Genomic DNA, 22,198 nt, shown 5'->3' on the forward strand with positions numbered 1-22,198 from the left:
CTAGAAGTCTAATTTATACCTATATTTTTCTTACTTCACCAATATAGACTATTTAGTGCTGATGCATTACACACAAATTAGATTACAAAGATAGTAACGCAAATGTTGTAATGTAAGAAAATAGGTACAGGAAAGATATATATCTTTGTACCGTGTTAGCCAGTGGATAGAAAAATATTCAGGATTGAGAGTCCTCAGTAGTTGATACCTTTTAATGGCTAACTGAAAAGATGGTAACACATTGCAAGCTTTCGAGACTCCTCAGGTCTCTTCATCAGGCTGGACTAATACAAAATCTGAAGTCACATATTTATGCACAATACAGCCTAGAAAAAATGCAATAGATAAGACAAGTGACGTGAAGCAGAACTATCAATATGGGAGAGGGAGAAACATAAATATAAACATTGGACCAGTTCATAGATAAGGAGTCCGGATGTTTTATGGTCCTCTGATTGGGGTCTAGTTCTGTGTTGCCCCGCAAGGTTTTAAAAGGAAATTCCTTAATTGATGTAAAAAGACATAAATCCATGCGACACATTCATTCCAGCACTGAGAGTGTCAATGTTCGTCATAAATTTATACTCCCAAACTCGTCTCTCTCTCTGAGATGTGAAGTTACCTTTCAATACCAGTAATTTCATATCCATGCTGCTGTGATCAGGGATACAGAAATGTTTTGCCACAGGTAGATCCATTCTTTTTTCTCTTATTGTGTGACGATGAGCATTCATCCTTGTTCTAAGCTTTTGCCCTGTCTCCCCCACATACAGACCCCCAGTTGGACATTTAGTACAAATAATTAAGTACACCCCATTAGATGTGATGCAGCTGAAAGTACCTGGGATCTTGTAGTCCTGATGTGAGTTGGGATCTTTATCTTGTCCGTGGTCATTATAGATAGACAGGTTTTACATTTTTTTTGGTTGCAAGGAAAGGTTCCTGCAGCTGTTGGAGAGGACAGGGAGCTTCTGACAATGATGCTTCTTAAATTTGGGGGCTGCCTAAAACACAGCAGTGGGGGGTCTGGAAAAATGGATTTCAATCGGGCATCTTTTTGTAGTAAAGGTTGTAATTTCCGTGCAGCTCCCCTTAGCACCTCCAGATTTGGGTTGTAGGTGACTACTAGAGGCACTCGGTTATTTTCTTCTTTAGCTTTGTAATGTAGCAGGTGATTCCTTGACAATCTGGTGGCTCTTGTAATTTGGTTTTCAATTGTTCTTGGATGGTAACCCTGATTCAAAAAGGTCTTTTTGAGGCGACCAAGGTGTTTGTCTCTATCCATGGGGTTGGAACATATACGATTGTATCTGATGGCTTGGCTATAGATAATAGAGTTCTTTATGTGTTTTGGATGGAAACTGTCCCATTTAAGGTATGTTGGACGGTCGATTGGCTTCTGATACAGGGATGTCTCTATTTCATTGTTTTTTAGCTTAATGATGGTGTCCAAAAAATTAATCTCAGTGCTGGAGTAGTTGAGTGTTACATTGATGGTGGGATGAAATTGATTAAACTGTTCGTGGAACGTCTTTAGCTGTTGCTCAGACTCCGTCCAGATGATTAAAATATCATCAATCATTTATGTCTTTTTACATCAATTAAGGAATTTCCTTTTAAAACCTTGCGGAGCAACACAGAACTAGACCCCAATCACAGGACCATAAAACATCCGGACTCCTTATCTATGAACTGGTCCAATGTTTATATTTATGTTTCTCCCTCTCCCATATTGATAGTTCTGCTTCACGTCACTTGTCTTATCTATTGCATTTTTTCTAGGCTGTATTGTGCATAAATATGTGATTCTTCAGATTTTGTATTAGTCTAGCCTGATGAAGAGACCTGAGTAGTCTCGAAAGCTGCAATGTGTTACCATCTTTTCAGTTAGCCATTAAAAGGTATCAACTACTGAGGACTCTCAATCCAGAAAATAGGTAAAAACCCAAAGGGGGTGAATACTTTCACAAGCCACTGTACTATCACCACACAGTGCAAATGACTGGAACATGCAGCATTTACAATTACATGCATAAATCCACATATTGATGCTGTACAGTGAATATATATCAGTGCCATACACTGCCCATGTGATCCTGCCAAACAGCAGCACATTAGATCTCCATACAGTGCACAATTAATACTGCCATACAGTGACAGATAACTGCTCCATACAGTGCACTAATAATACTGCCATACAGCAACATATAACTGCTCTATACACAGGCCAAATAATACCGCCAAGCAGTAACACTTTACAGTTCCGTACTGTGCGTGTGGACCCCTGGCCGTCCGGAGGGGCCGGTTATCTACCGTTACACCAGGATATTGGAGTTTCCAGCAGTTTCTTGTAACGAGTGATATAAAACTTTATCCGGCGTCTTAAAGAGACGGCGGTGACAGTGTGCGATTGTGACAGCTACATTTTAACATTTATACATTTTTTAGACATGAGTGAAGCCTGTCTGCAGACAGAACTGCAAATGAATCAATCCATGTGTCAGAATAATGTGGTAAAGAGACTCCATTACATAGGAAACTCGCTGTACCGACAGACGATCACTGAGTGAAACTTCTCCCATAGAACAATTTGAGGCCATTAGAATAATAAGGCGACAGCGAGGATTGCTGTCCCCTCTCATTTCTATCCAGGATCCAGACAAGCCTAGAAAATACTTTGTATTGTTAGAAAGGACGAACACTTCTTGTTTGTAAGAATACTGTCATGTAGTAATATTATTATTATTATTATTATTATTATTATTATTATTATTATTATTATTATTTATTGTTATAGCGCCATTTATTCCATGGCGCTTTACATGTAAGGAGGGGTATACATAAAAACAAGTACAATAATCTTAAACAATACAAGTCATTACTGGTCCAGGAGGAGAGAGGACCCTGCCCGCGAGGGCTCACAATCTTCAAGGGATGGGTGAGGATACAGTAGACGAGGGTAGAGCTGGTCGTGCAGCGGTTTGGTGGATCGGTGGTTACTGCAGGTTATAGGCTTGTCGGAAGAGGTCGGTCTTCAGGCTCTTTTTGAAGGTTTCGATGGTAGGTGAGAGTCTGACATGTTGTGGTAGAGAGTTCCAGAGTAGGGGTGATGCGCGAGAGAAATCTTGTGTGTGATTGTGGGAAGAGGAGATAAGAGGGGAGTAGAGAAGGAGATCTTGTAAGGATCGGAGGTTGCGTGCAGGAAAGTACCGGGAGACGAGGTCACAGATGTATGGAGGAGACAGGTTGTGGATGGCTTTGTATGTCATGGTTAGGGTTTTGTAATGAAGTCTCTGGGCAATTGGGAGCCAGTGAAGGGATTGACAGAGGGGAGAAGCTGGGGAATAGCGGGGGGACAGGTGGATTAGTCGGGCAGCAGAGTTTAGAATAGATTGGAGGGGTGCGAGAGTGTTAGAGGGGAGGCCACAGAGCACGAGGTTGCAGTAGTCAAGGCGAGAGATGATGAGGGCATGGACTAGGGTTTTTGCAGATTCTTGGGTGAGGAATGAACGGATTCGTGAAATATTTTTGAGTTGAAGTTGGCAGGAAGTGGAAAGGGCTTGGATATGTGGTTTGAAGGAGAGATCAGCGTCAAGAATTACTCCGAGGCAGCGAGCTTGTGGGACTGGGGAGAGTGGGCAGTCATTTACTGTAATTGATAGGTTCGTAGGGGGGGTCACGTGAGATGGGGGAAAGATGATGAATTCTGTTTTGTCCATGTTGAGTTTCAGAAATCTAGCGGAGAAGAAGGATGAAATAGTGGACAGACATTGAGGGATTCTGTTTAGTAGGGAGGTGATATCATGTCCAGAGATGTAGATCTGTGTGTCATCAGCATAGAGATGATACTGAAAGCCATGAGATTCTATGAGCTGTCCCAGGCCAAAGGTGTAAATAGAGAACAGCAGGGGCCAAGGACTGAACCTTGTGGGACTCCGACAGATAGGGGGCGAGGTGAGGAGGTGGTGTGTGAGTGGGAGACGCTGAATGTCCGGTCTGTTAGGTATGATGAGATCCAGGATAGGGCCAAGTCTGTGATGCCAAGGGATGAGAGGGTCTGTAATAATAGGGAATGGTCCACTGTGTCAAAGGCAGCCGACAGGTCCAGGAGGAGGAGGACAGAGTAGTGTCGCTTGCTCTTGGCGGTTAAGAGGTCATTGGTGACCTTAGTAAGGGCAGTTTCAGTGGAGTGGTGTGACCGGAAGCCAGATTGTAAGCGGTCGAAGAGGGAGCAAGAAGAGAGATGGGAGGACAGTTCAAGGTAGATGTGTTGTTCCAGTAGCTTGGAGGCATAGGGGAGAAGTGATATAGGGCGATAGCTAGATACAGAGGATGGGTCAAGAGAGGGCTTTTTGAGGATAGGTGTGATGGAGGCATGTTTAAAGCTTGAGGGGAAAACACCAGTTGTTAGTGATAGGTTGAAGAGATGGGTTAGGGTTGGGATGAAGACTGTGGTGAGGTTTGGTATGAAGTGGGATGGGATTGGGTCGAGTGCACAGGTGGTGAGATGTGATCTTGAGAGTAGAGTGGAGAGTCGATCTTCTGTAATGGTGGAGAAGTTGGTTTTGAAGGTGGAGGGCTGGGAAGTCAGGAGGAAGGGCTCTGGGGGTTGTTGACCAAAACTGTCCCTGATGTTATCAATTTTCTGCTTGAAAAATGAGGCAAAGTCTTCAGCTGAGATACTGCTGAGATACTGCCATAATACACCTAATGGTGCCAAGCTGTGCTTAAAAATTAAATACCGCCACCCTTTACTAAATAATACTATTGCTCCGTGCTTACATAAGTGTCATATAGTTCTATAATAATGGTAAATGTGGAACACACATCGGACAATACAGTGCTACATAATATCGCTATATAGAAGTGTTGCAGTAGTTACCATATAGCGCCACATAACAGTGCATCCGATTATACAAATATAATGTACTAAATATGATTGTCATACAGTGTCTCCAGAATACTCTGATACGGCATCTACAGAATACTCCCATACAGTGTCTCCAGAATACTCGCATACAGTGTCTCCAGAATACTCGCATACAGTGTCTCCAGAATACTCGCATACAGTGTCTCCAGAATACTCGCATACAGTGTCTCCAGAATACTCGCATACAGTGTCTCCAGAATACTCGCATACAGTGTCTCCAGAATACTCGCATACAGTGTCTCCAGAATACTCGCATACAGTGTCTCCAGAATACTCGCATACAGTGTCTCCAGAATACTCGCATACAGTGTCTCCAGAATACTCGCATACAGTGTCTCCAGAATACTCGCATACAGTGTCTCCAGAATACTCGCATACAGTGTCTCCAGAATACTCGCATACAGTGTCTCCAGAATACTCCCATACAGTGTCTACATAATACTCCCATACAGTGTCTCCAGAATACTCCCATACAGTGTCTACATAATACTCCCATACAGTGTCTATGTAATACTCCCATACAGTGTCTCCAGAATACTCCCATACAGTGTCTCCAGAATACTCCCATACAGTGTCTCCATAATACTCCCATACAGTGTCTACATAATACTCCCATACAGTGTCTACATAATGCTCCCATACAGTGTCTACATAATGCTCCCATACAGTGTCTACATAATGCTCTCAGTGTCTCCAGAATGCTCCCATACAATGTCTACATAATGCTCCCATACAGTGTCTACATAATGCTCCCATACAGTGTCTCCAGAATACTCCCATACAATGTCTACATAATGCTCCCATACAGTGTCTACATAATACTCCCATACAGTGTCTACATAATGCTCCCATACAGTGTCTCCAGAATACTCCCATACAATGTCTACATAATGCTCCCATACAGTGTCTACATAATACTCCCATACAATATCTACATAATATCGCTATATAAAAGTGACACAGGAGTATCATATAGTGCCACATAACAATGCATCTGGCTACACAAATATATTGTAGTAAATATAATTGTCATACAGTGTCTACATAATATTCCCAAATGCTGTCTACATAATACTCTGACACAATGTCTACATAATGCTCTAATACAGCATCTACATAATACTCCCATACAGTGTCTATGTAATACTGCTATACAGTTTCTACATAATACTATCAAACGCTGTCTACATAATATGCTGATACAATGTCTAATACAATACTCCCATTCAGTGCCTACATAATACTCCCATACAGAGTCTTCATAATACTGCCATACAGTGTCTCCCCAATACTCCTATACAGTGCGTACATAATACTCCCATACAGTGTCTTCATAATACTTTCATACAGTGTCTCCCCCATACTCCCATACAGTGTCTACATAATACGCCGATACAATGGCTGTATAATACTCCCATACAGTGTCTTGATAATAGTTCCATACATTGTCTCCCCAATACTCCCATACAATATCTACATAAAACTGCCATACAATGCCTTTATATTACTATTAAACAAAGAATCACACAGTGCCTACTTAACATAGCACCGCAATGCAGGGGCCACATAGTAGTGCCATATAGGAAAATGTAACAGTTCATATATTGACTAAATATGGCCATACTTTTCCTATATCATACAGTCATAGAATGAGCACATGATTAGCTTACAGTACCTACATAATACTGCTGTATCATGGCTCCATAATACTGCTATTCAGTGCTTATAATGTTAAACATAGCGATGTAGGAATAGCCAAACTTATAGCCATATCACATGAGGGGTTATCCTGCCGACTGCTGCTGCTACTGTACAACTCATACAGTGCCAATATAACAGTGTTATGTACTGAACTCGGAGTATACAGTGCCTGCTTAATACCGCCATATAGCACTCGTGTCAGGATCCTGTCAGCGCCGGCGTGCAGCCTCCGAAAGATACCGCCATGTAGTACCCGTGTAACCATGTCATATACCATCCCATTATGAATCAAGCAGTGCCAATATAATACTGCCATACAATGCCCACATAATAGCGCTACACAATGATTGCATATCGGTCAGTAAATAATACCGCCTGTTACCCACAAACCTTCTTCTGCTCCAATAAAGTTTCCGTTCCTTACACCCATTTAAAAAAAAAAAAAAAAAAAGTTTTTCAGCCGCCTCTAAATTAAAGCCAAACTTTCCCTAATGTGCCCCCATCACCTCCCCCGCCTCCCGCCTTAGCTGGTGAGACGGGGAGCAATTACTCGGCATTTCCATCTCGTCTATATAGGAGGTAAATGATCTCCGGCGGAGAATCAGCGCTTTGTGAATCGGGGCCAAGACGTGAAGAAGACGAAGGATTGATTTCCTTTCTTTCCCACCGTCACGTCTTTCATTGTCTTACATGAAGGATCCGGGGGAGGACGGACGGCGCATTGTTAGAATCTTCACTTTCACACTATTGAGGAATCTCGCCGGTCCGTAAATCCTACTAATGTTGGCGCCACTTTTTTCCGTTGTCTGCGGGTATAAATGGCGTACGCTCCTTCTTTGTGTGCGCCCGCTCTTATCATATCTGCGAGGTAGAACATGTCACTCCTGTAGCTGGCAGGTTAATGAGGCGGCACAATAGTCAGCGCCTCCGGGCCATCTATTGTCTCGCCAGTCATTAGATCCCCTTCTATCAGGTTCGCCGTGAATATGAAAAAGCCGCCACCAATCGTCCCAGACAGACGAACCATCGACTCGCAGGTTTTAATAGTTTTTCGCCTTCTCTTAATTAGCCCAAGTTTAAACTGTCAGTTACCATCGTATAGAAAACCCGGAGCCAGTAAAAAGAAAAGAAAAGATTCTTATGACCCTTTAAGAACAATTTTTTTTTACTTTTTTTTTTTTTTCATTTTATTTTTTTTATTCATTATTGCCTTTTAGAAAACTTTTTTTTTTTTTTTATATATATATGGGGATTATATTTCTTGCGTTTTATTTTCTTGGGTTTTTTTTTAATATTTTTTCTCGTGTATTATAGAGAAAAAACTTTTATATGCAATTGTTTTTGCATTGTATTTTATTTATTTTTTTAAGATTTTCTTTATTTTCTTATATTCTGGTTTAGTTTTAGAGAAAAAAAAACTTTTTTTATATGGCTATTTTTATTTATTTGCATTGCATTTTCTTGTTTAATTTTTTATTTTTAAATTATTTTTTTCTGGTATATTCTAAAAAAAAAATATTTTATTTAAATTTTTTGTGCTTGTATTTTCTTGTTTAATTTTTTATTTTTAAATTATTTTTTTCTGGCATATTATTAAAAAGTATTTTATTTAAATTTTTTGTGCTAGTATTTTCTTGTTTAATTTGTTGTTTTTAAATTTTTTAAATTATTTTTTCTGGTATATTATAAAAAAAATCATTTTCAATTTTTTGTGCTTGTATTTTCTTGTTTAATTTTTTATATATATTTTTATCATATTTTTTCTGATGTATGGAAAAAACCTTTTTATATGACGATTTTTTTTTTTTTTTTACATTGCATTTTCTTGTTTAATTCTTTACATTTATTTTAACTTTTTTTCACATATATAGTAAAGCAAAAAGATTTGCAGGATCCTTGTAGACCATGGTTGTCCAACCTGAGCCCTACGGGAACCTCCTCTTACCTCAACACCTGCTCCGATTAGACCAGGCGTGATAACTTCGTTTGTTTTTAGTCTATTTTTTATTTTTATGAGTGACGCGTTCCATTTATTTTTCAAGTGAGTACAATTGCAGGGAAAACACATTTTTGTAGATTTGACGTAAAAACAAATTGTATTTTTTGCATAGAGGGTTGTTTTTTTTCCTTGTTTTTACTGCTTATGTAAAAAAAAAACAATTTGTGTCCTATTTGTATTTTCAATGGTCAAATTTTTGTTTTTTTATTTTTTTTTTCAGGGAGAGTTGCAGGTTTTTTGTTTTTACTACTTATATAAAAAAAAAATAAAAACTTTTATTCGGTCTCCCGTGACAGCACCACGAGAGAGGGGATCCGTCCTTCAGGGACAGGAAACCTACAGATATAAAAGGGCGGCGGCACCTTTCCCACGCATCAGTTGGTTTCCTGTCCCTGACTGGAACCTGTTCCTACAGACATACCTGTGAAGGAAGATTCGATGGATCCCAGTCCCGGCCGGTCGGTTAAGGTAGCGGGGGTCCCCTGCCTCAACCGGTGCGGGGTCCCAGGTTGGACCGCACAACATTGAACGGGCAGGTGGAGAGGTGTCCGGTGAATCACCAACTCCAGAGGGCCAGCGCCGGAAGAAGGTGTGTATGCCCTTGAAGATTCTGTGGCTCCCTAGATGAACTCTCTCTGGGAACAACAGAGAGTTCATCTAATGTGTAGGAGCTAACGGCAGTAGAACTGGCAGCTAAGGGGCTCCTAATACACCTGCAGGGTCATCATTTAGGGATCTTCTCCGACAATCAGGTTGTGGTGGCCTACATCAACCACCAGGGTAGAACTCGATCCAGACCCCTAATGGAAGTGACAAGAGCTCCTGTTTCAAATAGCTGAAGAGCATTTTCTATCTTTGACGGCGCTGCACATAAGAGGAAAGGACAATATCAGGGCAGACTTTTTGAGCCGCAACCTACTAAGGCAGGGAGAATGGACGCTGAAAAGTGCCGTCTTCAACCAGATTGTGCTGATGTGGGGTCAGCCAGACGTAGACTTCTTTGCCACCAAGAATAACAGAAAAGTGAAATGGTTCTGTTCTCTTGACCCCAGAGAGAAACCTCTGGTCATAGATGCCTTCTTGATAAAGTGGGACTTCAACCTGAGTTATGCCTTTTTCCCCCTTTAGCCCTTTTGCCTCTAGTGGTGAGAAAGATCAGGGAGGCCAGGGCAAGGATTATAGTAATAACCCCTTTATGGCCCAAGAGGGCGTGGTTCTCATGGCTAAGGACCATATCGGTCTCCTATTCCTAGGTGCTACCGGAACAGCTGGATCTCCTCTCCCCAAGGTCCAGTCTACCATCCACGAGTGGTGGGGCTTCATCTGACAGCGTGGAATTTGAAAGTTCATTACTGAGGGATAATGGATTTTCCCCCAATTTAATAGCCACTCTCCTAAAATAGTAGGAAGGTTATTACGACCAAGATCAACGCCAGGACCTGGAGGAAATTTCTAGCTACCTCAGAATTTAGAGCCAGGTATGGAGTGCCAATGGGTCAAATTCTGGAGTTCCTTCAAAAGGGTCTGGAGATGGGTCTTTCCACAAGTACCCTTAAGGTTCAAGTGTCATCCCTTTGGGGGACTAATTTAGCTGTGACATCCAACTGATACGTGGGAGAGGTGCCACCGCCCTTTTATATCTGTAGGTTTCCTGTCCCTGAAGGACGGATCCCCTCTCTTGTGGTGCTGTCATGGGCTCCGAAAAATACCGGTAACTAAGACTTTCCTCTTGTTTTTATTTTTCATTTATAATTTTTCGTTGGGAGAGTTGTATGTTTTTTTTTCCTTTTTATACTACTTTTCACTTTTTGTTCAATTTTTTTAGGAAGGTGGGTTTAAAAAGAGAAAAAAATGGTATTTTTCAAAAACTTTTTTTGCATCAAGTTATTTGTGTTCAGTTATCTTTTTTTTCAGGGAGAGTTGTAGTTTTTTTTTTTTTTTGCTCTTTTATACTATTCTTTTATTTTTATTCAGTTAATTTTTGGGAAGATTTTTCTTAATCTTTTTTTTTTTAAACTTTCCTCTTTCTTTTTCCTTTTTTTCTCCTTCGCCTCATTGGGGGACACAGAGACTGTGGGTGTATGCTTCTGCCGCTAGGAGGCTGACACTAAGTGAAAAAAAGAGGTTATCTCCTCCTCCGCAGTATACACCCTCGCCCCATTGTGGGCGGAAATCAGTTTTTTGCTTAGTGTCCATGGAGGCACACACGTGTGGTTTTGCTCCAGACTTTTTTCTTTATTTTATTTTTACTATGAAGATGAGACAGGGGCAATGGATCCTATTGAAAGGGTCCGATTTCCCCAAACCATCAACGGGCGAGCACGTGCGAGTATCCCTCCACGTATCCTTTTCCGCAACGTGGGACATGATGCCGGACTTAGCCCTGGCCACCCCTTGGTATTGAAACCATGAGCTTGTACAGAGGCACAAGACTAGTCCGTGCGGCCCCCACTGCTCCACCAACACTAGACGGCGGTGCTGCAAGGCGGCGGACGGTCCCTCTAGAAGGTGACGGAGTTAGGGTGCCTGCACCGTCCTGGATGTTACCCCTCTACCTGGTCGGATCAAGGCGTCAGTATCCAGGGCACAGATGGAGGTACAGGCAGCGGGGAGGGCTCTGCGACATCCGAGGCAGGCGGCCAGGTGGAGCACTTCATGCGGCGCTTCCCACAGTCCCCTGTCTTGCCCCCCGGACGGCGGGATAGATGCTGTTTTCAGTACAGCCCCCGCTCGTTCGAGAGCATCCAGTCCGCGGCTTAGAGCTGGGTACTGTCCGGCGCCGTCCTCGGCCCCACGAGCGGATTCTAAAAATCCAGCCCGTGGCTTCGGCTGGGGGTAGGCCGCGGCCGGAAGCCCGGAGTGACGTCACTTCAGCCGGCCCGCCCTCCAGAGGAGGAGACGCAGCGGGCCGGGCACCAGAAAAATTGAGTCCCCGGCTTCACGTCGGGGTAGGCCGCGACCAGGCTCACAGGAGCCTTCGCGGTCGGCCCGCCCCGCAGCATATCGGCGGAGAGGCAGCGGGTGCGGGGGACACAGAAGCGAGTAAGTGCAGCCCCGTCCGCGAGGCACACTACAGCTCGAGCGGTGCCCCCCCCCCCACTCAGGTCCCTAGCAGATATAATATGGCTGGGAGAGGGAAGATGCACACGTTTATTTACGCTGCATACAGCTCCTGTAGGACTTTGTTTCCGCGAGCGCAGAGCAGCAAGTTGTGTGAAGCCTGCGACTCCGAACATGCCCAGGAGCCCTCCCCCGCAACCGAGCCTAGTGATCAAATCCTCTGGAATGGGCCTATCACTATCGCAGTCTATGGCATCGCTTACAAAGGCGATCGAGTCTCTTCGCGCCTCAGATAGGGGCAAGAATAGTGGCTCGATTATCTGGGAAGGTTCCTCCACCTCACAGGAGCCTTCGGCCTGCAGGGGCCGCTCTCTCTCCAGGCAGACCCGGAGGAAACAAATCCACACGGTGTCACCTAGTCCATCCGGTGCCTTGGCATCCGGAAGCTCTGCTTCTCGCTCCCTGTCATCAATGGTTGATAGCGTGCAGACCTCAGATTGCGACTCAGACGAGCCCCTTGACCTGGACACTCCAGGGTCACGTGAAACAGTGGACAGCCTCATAGAAGCCGTCAATCAGACCCTGGGGATTAAGGATTGATCCCACAGCGGCTACGGGGCATAAGGTGGCATTTAAGCGAGGGAAGCGGCCGCACAGAATCTTTTCCTCTCACCCTGAGCTGGAGGACATAGTGCAGCGGCACAGAGAATGTCCAGACCGGCGTTTTCTCGGGTCAAAAGGCACTCGCAACGAGGTATCCGTTTGCTCCGGACCTCCGGAAAAAATGGATGGAATCCCCGATAGTGGATCCTCCGGTTTCACGCCTGGCCACTAAGAGCCTGTTTTCTGTCCCTACTGTTTCCTTGATTAAGAGAGCCTAGCTCGTGCAGTATATGAGGCGTCAGGGTCTGCAATCACTCCCTCGTTCGCAGCAACTTGGGTAGCTAAGGCTATGGTATCATGGTCGGGAAGCAAGGTCGCACAGGAGCAGGATCTACCTGCAGAGATTTCGGAGGTCGCAGGTCAGATGGCGACGGCCGGAGACTGTGTAATTAATGCGTCTTTGGATGCGGCCAATTGTTCGGCACTTGCTGCCGCTAATGCAGTCTCTATCAGAAGAGCCCTGTGGTTGAGGACATGGCGAGCCGATTCTACTTCCAAGAGGTCCTTGACTTCCCTGCCTTATCAGTGCGGCCGCCTATTTGGTGAAAAGTTAGATCAACTTATCTCAGACTCCACAGGAGGAAAGAGCGGGTGTCTTCCTCAACAAAGGGTTAAACTGCTTTTTTTGTCACTCAATTCAGGCACGTTTTCAGGCCTTTCGCAACCCCGGGTGGACTACGGGACCCAATTCCGCCACCTCAGGCGACCCAACCAGGATAGGGCACCACATCTGGGTCAATGTCGCTCGCGACGCATGGGTAAAGGAATTGGTGTACTCAGGTTACAAAATAGAAATTTGTTAGTGGCCCTCCAAGACGGTTTTTCCTTTCCCGACTTCCCAGGGTAGATGCCCAAGTAAGTGCTCTATTGGGAGCCATCAAATCGCTCCAGCACTACGGAGTAATGGTTCCAGTGCCGGAACACGTAATAGCTCAGGGGTTCTATTCCAACCTCTTTGCGATTCCCAAGAAGGACGGGTCAGTCAGGCCTGGGTTGGACCTGAATCTTCTGAACAGAATCGTCAAGATCAGACATTTTCGGATGGATTCTCTCCGTACAGCCATCTCAGCCATAGAGCGGGGAGAATACTTGGCCTTAGTAGACATCCAGGATGCATATCTGCATATTTCCATTTTTTTTCTCCTCATCAGAAGTTCTTATGCCTCACCATCATCGATCAACATTTTCAGTTCATAGCGCTACCCTTCGTACTAGCCACGGCTCCCAGAGTGTTCACAAGGGTTATGGCAGTTATCATGGCCATACTGCATTCTCGAGGCATGGTCGTCTTGCCTTATCGGGACAACCTCTTGATCAAAGGCCCTTCAATATGGGCATACGAGGAAGATATCAGCATCACGCTGGAGACCCTTGCCCGCTTAGGTTGGTTAGTCAATGCGAAGAAGTCATCCCTTGTGCCAGCTCAGAAGATTTCCTTCTTGGGAATGATCTTCGGCATTGGCCGAGGGCTGGTGATTCTCCCTCAGGTAAAGGTACTGGCTCTCCGGCAGGGAGTCCATGCACTTCGCCAACCAGTCCCTCATACCATCCGAGTTGGGATGAGGAATCTAGGGAAAATGGTGGCAGCAGTGGAAGTGATGCCTGTCGCCCAGTTCCATCTTCGCCCCCTGCAGCACGCCCTCCTGTCGGCTTAGAACAAGAACCCTTTCACGCCCGATCGGCAGTGTGGTCTGTCCTCTCAGGTCAGGCAGTCTATCGGATGGTGGATAACCAGGTCCTCTGACCCTGGGGAAACCCTTTCCCCCAGACCGTTGGCGGGTGGGGACAGCCGACGCCAGTCTCCTCGGCTAGGGAGCGGTGTGTCACCACCACACAACCCAGGGACTGTGGTCACACCAGGAGGCACGCCTCCCAATCAATTTATTGGAGATATGAGCAGTTCAGCTGGCACTCCAGAAGTTTGTGCACCTTCTAGCAGACCACCCTGTCCGAATTCAATCGGACAGCACCACGATGGTGGCTTGCATGAATCACCAAGGGGGCACCTGCAACAGAGCAACCATGTGCGAGGTAGAGCTCGTTCTTCAGTGGGCTGAAGCAAACTACTCTGTGTTTTCGGCAGTTCGCATCCCGGGCGGGGAAAACTGGGCAGCAGGCTTTCTCAGCCGGGTGGGTCTTGCGTCCGGAGAGTGGTCCCTACATCCCCAAGCCTTCCAGCAGATTTGTTAGCGGTGGGGAATGCCGGATGTGGACCTGATGGCTTCCAGAGTGAACGCCAAGGTGCCCACATATGTCGCTCGGGCCAAGGATCCGAAGGCAGTCGCTGTAGATGCGTTGGTTCTGCCATGGAACCAGTTTCGCCTCCCGTATCTCTTTCCCCCGCTGCCACTACTTCCAAGAGTCGTCAAGAGGATCAAAACGGAAGGTGTGCCGGCAATTCCGCTGGCCCCAGTTTGGCCGTCGAGCGCGGTACGCAGATCTAATACTGCTACTTGCCGACGTGCCTTGGCGTCTACCAGAGCGCCCAGGTCTACTTTCTCAAGGGCCAATTTGCCACCCGATCCCAGATGCCCTGGGTTCGACGGCATGGCCGTTGAATCTTGGATTCTATCCCAGGCAGGATTCGGGAGCAAGGGGGTCGCTACAATGATTAGCGCCCGAAAGCCTGCTTCAGCATGAATTTACCACCACACCTGGAGGTGTTCTTCGCTTGGTGTCGAGGCCGTGGTTGTTCTCCACTGAGATTCTCAATCCCCAACATCTTGGCTTTTCTCCAGTCGGGCTTAGAGAGCCCGGATAGCTCAGTCGGTAGAGCATTAGACTCGGGCTTTGCCCCAGGTTCCCTCAGGAGACAAATATCGGCTTTATCCATTCTGTTCCGGCGCAGAATTGTTACCAATTGGCAGGTGAAGACTTTCATCCAGGGAGTCTCCCACTTGGTACCTCCCTATAGGGCGCCCCTGGTCGCCTGGGACCTTAACCTGGTACTAAGTGTTCTGCAGGAAGCTCCATTTGAACCATTTCAGGTAGTTTCTTTGAGGTACTTTTCCTGGAAGGTGGTGTGCCTGGTGGCCATCACTTCTATCAGGCGGGTCTCGGAGCTGGCGGCCCTATCCTGCTGAGCTCCGTTCCTTACTTTCCATAAGGAAAAGGTGGTGCTCAAACCATCCCCTCCTTTTCTCCCAAAGGTCATGTCCTCATTTCATTTTAATGAGGATATTGTCTCGCCTTCTTTTTGTCCAGCACCGGTGCATCGGGTGGAAAAGGCTCTTTACACGTTAGACCTGGTAAGGGCCCTACGGAGATACGTGTCAAGGACGGCATCCTTTCGTCAGACGGACGCACTGTTCGTGCTCCCCGAAGGGCGCAGGAAGGGACTCGCTGACTCAAAATCGACCAGAGCCAGATGGATTCGTTTGACTATTCAGGAGTCCTACCGCATTAGAGGCACGTCGATTCCAGCAGGGATCAGAGCGCACTCTACTTGGGCAGTGGGCGCCTCTTGGGTGCTTCGGCATCAGGCTTCGACAGAACAGGTTTGCAAAGCGCAACCTGGTCCAGCCTGTACACATTTTCCAGACATTGTAATAGTCATACTCAGGCCTCTGCGTATGCAAGCCTGGGTAGAAGGATTCTCCAAACAGTGGTGGCGCACCTTTAAACATGAGGTGCATGTAGCTTGGACCGGTGAGTCAATCTCCCACCCAGGGACTGCTTTAGGACGTCCCACAGTCTCTGTGTCCCCCAATGAGGCGAAGGAGAAACATGGATTTTTGTGAGTACTCAACGTAAAATCCTGTTCTCCGAGACGCTCATTGGGGGACACAGCACCCACTCGAATAGCCAGTTGGCTATTGTTTTGTTTAAAGTTTATATGCGTTTACTAATTTGATATAAGGGTGGTGTTTTTGGACATGTTGTACCTGTATTAAGGCTGATTTTGTTGTCCTCCTACTGCTTTGGCACCAAACTGATTTCCGCCTGCAATAGGGGCGAGGGTGTATACTGCGGAGGAGGAGATAACCTCTTTTTTTCACTTAGTGTCAGCCTCCTAGCGGCAGAAGCAAACACCCACAGTCTCTGTGTCCCCCAATGAGCGTCTCGGAGAAAAGGATTTTACGGTGAGTACTCACAAAAATCCATGGTTTTTTTTTTTGTAGTTTTTCTCCTGGACTTGACCACGTGATCTGATCACTTCTATGATACGTTGCAAGACTGGTGGGGAAAAATTTTAAAAAATTGCTATTTTAGGCCTTAGATGCTTAAACAGTTATTTGAAAAAAAAATAATTTAAAAAGTTATTACATATCCATAAGCTTTCCCAACGATCAAATCACCCTCAATAAGAAGATTGGGGCTCCTCGATTATTGTACTTTTCTTTTTCCGGATATCCCATTGACAATGAATAGGAGTGGAGGCCGAGGCCAGGCATGCAGTCCTGATAGTCTTACACCCAACGATCAGCACATTATCAAATATTCCTTTAATAGATATTTAAAAATGTCAGACCTGAGGTTTCACCCTCCGCTTGATATATAAACCCGCTGGCACCCTGCATCTGCTTTGTGGAGGCGCCAAAGGGGAAATAGAGCAAGCTCCTCCTTCTAACTGCTTAGGTGCTGTTGATCATCATTGATTTCAGCATCTAAGGGGTTGACCGGCCATAATCTGAGCTGGCTGACAGTCAAAGTATTGTTTTTCTCATTCAAGCTTTACTTACCCTCCCCGGGTCCAGCACTTGGGTATTTTGATTATCTGCATTTGCTGACATCACGCCAAAAGTGCTGCAGACAATCGGTGAGTTTAGCGAAGCCCAACGATTAGCTGCAGCACTTTCTATGTTACATTAGCACTGCAGACCATAACAGACACTTGGAAACTAAGCATTGCGGAATATCAGCTTGGGAGCTCAACCAAGGTGACCTTTCTATGACCGTTCGAGGAGTTTACAGAGTTTTTATCTTTCCGCACAAGGATAAATGCAAAGAACATTCAGTTCTGTCTTTTCTCTGAAAAGTCAAAGCCGTGAGTCCCGAACATTTACATTCTAATTTCAATTGTATTTTTATTTTATACTTTCTGTATCGTTCATTAATCCGTTTTTTTCCTCCGTTGCGTATTATTTATTTTGTCCTGTGTGTGCGGTTTTATCTCCAGCTGCATTCAGATTCTGATTAATGGCTGCCGTGTTCCAAAGTCAAAGACCTCTCGCTGGCTCTTATTGGAGAATTAAGCTGAAAATGACCCAAACGAGAGATTTAAGATTTATATTTAGTCAGCAAATCTCGCAATAACGTGTTTAGCTTTGTGTGGCACAGCGGTAGGAAGAAAATGGAGGCTCTAGAACATCCCTGAAGGTTCAAGGTTTGCTGCTTGAATGCCATTCAGACTTTAACTAATCCTCTACTGTGTGTCACTGTTCCAGGAAATAATGTCATGCGGACCATTCATGGAGTGGGAGAGATGATGACGCAAATGGTTCTCAGCAGGGGCTCTGTTTTGCCCATGGCGGTACCTGATGTTCAACCTGGGCTCCACTCAAGCAAGCAGCCGTCTGATAGTGAGGATATCACTGTTATGGACACCAAACTAAAAATCATTGAAATCTTGCAGGTATAAAATCAAGTTTTGGTAATTTGTATATAAAACCCATACACTGTGTGATATACTTGGAACAGCGATGGGGTCAGTAATCACTCAACCTTTGTACAATCTTTCTTGATTTAGTGATGCTTTCCATTCCTTATGATAAAAGAAAGGATAAGGGAGAGGGTTAGATTCTGAGTGTCAGTGGCTCCTGCAGGCACATCTAGGGGCTGTGCAATAGGGCCCTTATGTCTGTGTAAACTTAATTGCAAATTGGATAGGAATAGCTGAAATATTTGCTGTTTTAGGAGGAAACTTTTGACATGTCAAAGTGATATTCCTGAAGTTTTGATCGAAGGGGTCACCCTAATGGTGGATGCAGACATAATCTTATCATGTATCTCTGTATACAGGGAGCTCCCCCTAGTGGTGACTGCAGACAGGATCTTATCATGTATCTCTGTATACAGGGAGCTCCCCCTAGTGGTGACTGCAGACAGGATCTTATCATGTATCTCTGTATACAGGGAGCTCCCCCTAGTGGTGACTGCAGACAGAATCTTATCATGTATCTCTGTATACAGGGAGCTCCCCCTAGTGGTGACTGCAGACAGGATCTTATCATGTATGTCTATACATGGAGCTCCCCCTAGTGGTGGCTGCAGACAGGATGTTACCATGTTTCTGTGTATACAGGGAGCTCCCCCTAGTGGTGACTGCAGACAGGTTCTTATCATGTATCTCTGTATACAGGAAGCTCCCCCTAGTAGTGGGTGCAGACAGACGTTTGCCATATAACTCTATGCCTGCAGGGGATTTTGGAACCTGCGCGATAACCATGTCCATTGTCTTTCAGTTCATTCTCAGCGTCCGTCTGGATTATAGGATTTCCTACATGTTGTCTATTTACAAGAAAGAATTTGGTGATAATGGGGGCAGCATTGACAACTCGACAGCGTCGACCGTTTCTCCACCCGACACGCCGACTCCATCAGGTGAGGGGGTTAGCTGCCTCTTTATTAGTTACAATTAATATTTCCCAGTTTCCTGACTCTTATCTGTGACGGTTTTGCAGCGGTGGTGCCAGATATTGATGAAATTGCAGCACTGGCGGAAACTATGTTCGCGGGAAGGTGAGTCTGAGATAACGTCACCCGCCAGCTTAGCCAATCCGAATTACTAAATATGTTAAGCCCCACCCCATTCTAGTCAGTAACTCCCCCAAATTGACTAGTACTACCCTTTTTATGCTAATATAAATAAACTCCGCCCCCTGGACTCAACTGATTTTTCTGTGTCACATCCAGTAAAGAGAAGAATCCAGTGGAGCTGGATGACGAGGGCGGCAGAACCTTCCTGCGAGTGCTCATCCATCTCATCATGCACGACTACCCGCCGCTTCTCTCCGGGGCCCTGCAACTTCTCTTCAAGCATTTCAGCCAGAGAGCCGAGGTCCTCCAGGCCTTCAAACAGGTGGGAGCTGCCATATTGTCAGTGTCATACACCTCCCGTAGTATCCCCCGGTCTGCCTTCTGCTGGAGTCAGAATTAGTTTTGCAGCTTTGGATGCGACTGGAGTATATACAGTATAATGTACAGTATATTTCCAGTTACAGCCAGTATAATATGCAGTGCAGCTTTGGTTGTGACTAGTGTCACAGTGACATGGCAACTCTGCTGAATTTATGTTGAGTGCACACATGACTAGAGATGGGTGGACACCTCTACATCCGGATCCGGTGGGTTCAGCCGAACAGTTACAAAAGTTTGGATACCATAACAGTACCCAGACCTGACCCCGAATCTGGACTACATTCACTTGAATGGGGGGCCCAAACATCCAGTGCTTGCCATGCTGGCATGTGCAAGACAGCACGGCAAACACCACTCCTGATTGACAGTAAAATCAGCAGCAGCCGCAGTTCCCACGCTGTCAAATGATCGGAGCTATAAAGTTTACCTCTGGCCACTGGTGTCGACTTATGGGACTACTGCTCCCATCAGCCTACGCCTGCTGCCGCTAATAACAGTGAGAGCAGGAGCGGCAGATGGGAGTATTCATCAGCCGCTGTCTGCACTGTAAATAAATTTTTTTTTAAATTAAATAATGAAAAAAATGGCGTGGCCCTGTATTTTTGATTACTAGCCAGGCAAAACTCACAGCTTGGGGCTGCAACTGTTAGCTTCAACAAGGCTGGTTTTCTAGAATAGAGGAGTCCCCACACTGTTTTTTCTTTTTTAAATGAAATAATTAATTTAAAAAAACTGCGTTGAGTCCCTCCCATTTTTTGGCAACCAGCCTTGCTAAAGCCGACAGCTGGGGAGTGGTATTCTCAGGCTGGTAAGGAGCCATGGATATTGCCCCCCCCTGAAAAATCGCATGTATTATTCGCTCCAATTCTGATGTTTTGCCCGGCTCTTCCAACTTTGCCCTGTAGCAGTAGCAAGTGGGATTGATGTCACCTCTGTATTGTCTGATGACATCAAACCCACGGCTTAGTAATTGAGAGGCGTCTATAAGTCACCTATCCATTACTAATCCTATAGTTGCATGGTAAATTAAGACACAGCCAGAATAAAGTATCTTATTAGAAATAAAACAAAACACAGTTTACTTTTTTTATTTAAAAATAACCAACACAGTTATACTCACCTAATGCCTATTCCACCGAAGTCCTCGTCTCCTGTAATAAAACAAAAATAAAAAAATCCATATCCCTCACCTGTACTTCGATCTGTCGCACGCCGTAATCCATGTCTGTGGGATTAATAGTTTTCAACCTGGATGGTGCCAAGAAGCAACCGTCCAGGCTTAGAACCATTGAGGAATGAGCTGTTGCGACGCAACCTCACTGACCAGTGGTGACGTCATTAAGGTTACTGCCAGTCACTGAGGCTGAGTTTCCAGCCCGGCTGAGCTGCGGTGACCTCGGTGAGTTCCCCGCTAGCACAGTAAGACAAAGTGTCACAGTGCAGAGGTGAGTTTACTGCAGTTCAAATTCACCTCAATGAAATTCTTCTGGTGAACTGCAGTGAACTTGGCTCTGCACCAAGAGATTTTCTTACTGTGCTAGCAGGGATGTCACCGAGGACACCGCAGTTCAGCTTGACTGGGAATGGAGCCTCAGTGATTAGCAGTTAGGTCATCGAGGTTACTGCCAGTCACTGACGCTGCGCTAACAGTGGCTAATTCACCAAAAATTGTCAGCCTGGGCTGTTGAATGTTGGTACTATCCAGGTTGAAAACTGTTTTTCCCCAGACATGGATTATGGCGTGGGACAGAACGTCAGACAGGTGAGGGATATTGTTGTTATTTTATTTTTGTTTTTTTACAGTAGTCGTGGAATTCAGTGGAATAGGCGTTAGGTGAGTATAACTGTGTTGGTTATTTTTAAATAAAAAACAAAAAATGTGTTTTGTTTTTATTTCAACTAAAATACTTTTATTCTGGCTGTGTCTATATTGACCATATAACTATAGGATTAGTAATGGATAGGTGTCTTATAGATGCCACTCCATTTCTAAGCCATGGGCTTGATGACACCTGACAATACAAAGGTGACATCAACCCTACAAATATGAACCCCCACTTGCCACCGCTACATGGCAAGTGAGAAGAGCTGGGTAAAGTGCCAGAATTGGTGCATATAATAGATATGCCTTTTCTGGGCAGCTGCAGGCTGCTATTTATAGGCTGGGTGTGGCCAATATCTATGGCCTCTCTTACCAGCCTGAGAATACCAGCCCCCAGCTGTCTGCTTGAGCTTGGATGGTTGTCAAAAATAGGAGGGACCCCTATCCGTTCTTTTTAAATAAAAAACAGCGTGGGGACCCTCTATTCTTGATAACCAGTCTTGCTCGAGCTGACAGCTGAGGGTTGCAGCCCCCAGCTGTGAGTTTTACCTGGCTGGTTATCAAAAATACAGGGGGACCCACACCGTTTTTTTTTTTTTTTTAATTTATTTACAGAGCAGGAGTCGGCTGATGAATACTCCCATCAGCCGCTCCTGCTCTCACTGTTATTAGTGGCAGCAGGTGTCGGATGATGAGAGCTGTAGTCCCATCAGCTAATACCAGTTACCGGAGATAAACTTTATACCACCGATCACAGCTGTGCTCTCACACTATCATGGCAGCTTGGGAATAGCATTTGTCTGACCGGCGGGGATGATTTTACCGCTGATCAGAAGTAGTGTTTGCCGCACTGCCATGCACATGACAGCATGACAAACAACCCGATCAGTAACACGGACTTCCTGGTGAAGTCTGTGCCCGAACAGTAAGTGTTGGGCACAGA

General features: G+C 45.3%; 1 protein-coding gene across 2 annotated transcripts in view; it reads left to right on the plus strand.

The window, feature by feature from the left end:
* The window catches only part of ITPR2 (inositol 1,4,5-trisphosphate receptor type 2), a 285,461-nt gene that overhangs the window by 116,106 nt on the left and 147,157 nt on the right, over positions 1-22,198 (plus strand). For both annotated transcript variants that reach the window (XM_073567437.1, XM_073567438.1), the window contains 4 exons: positions 17,741-17,928; positions 18,758-18,896; positions 18,977-19,034; positions 19,209-19,374. In XM_073567437.1, the coding sequence (XP_073423538.1) occupies positions 17,741-17,928; positions 18,758-18,896; positions 18,977-19,034; positions 19,209-19,374 (551 nt within the window). The remainder of the gene's footprint in view (positions 1-17,740; positions 17,929-18,757; positions 18,897-18,976; positions 19,035-19,208; positions 19,375-22,198) is intronic.

Source organism: Dendrobates tinctorius, unplaced genomic scaffold (genome assembly GCF_039654945.1).
Source record: "Dendrobates tinctorius isolate UK_male_01 unplaced genomic scaffold, ASM3965494v1 ptg000020l, whole genome shotgun sequence".
NCBI lineage: Eukaryota > Metazoa > Chordata > Amphibia > Anura > Dendrobatidae > Dendrobates > Dendrobates tinctorius.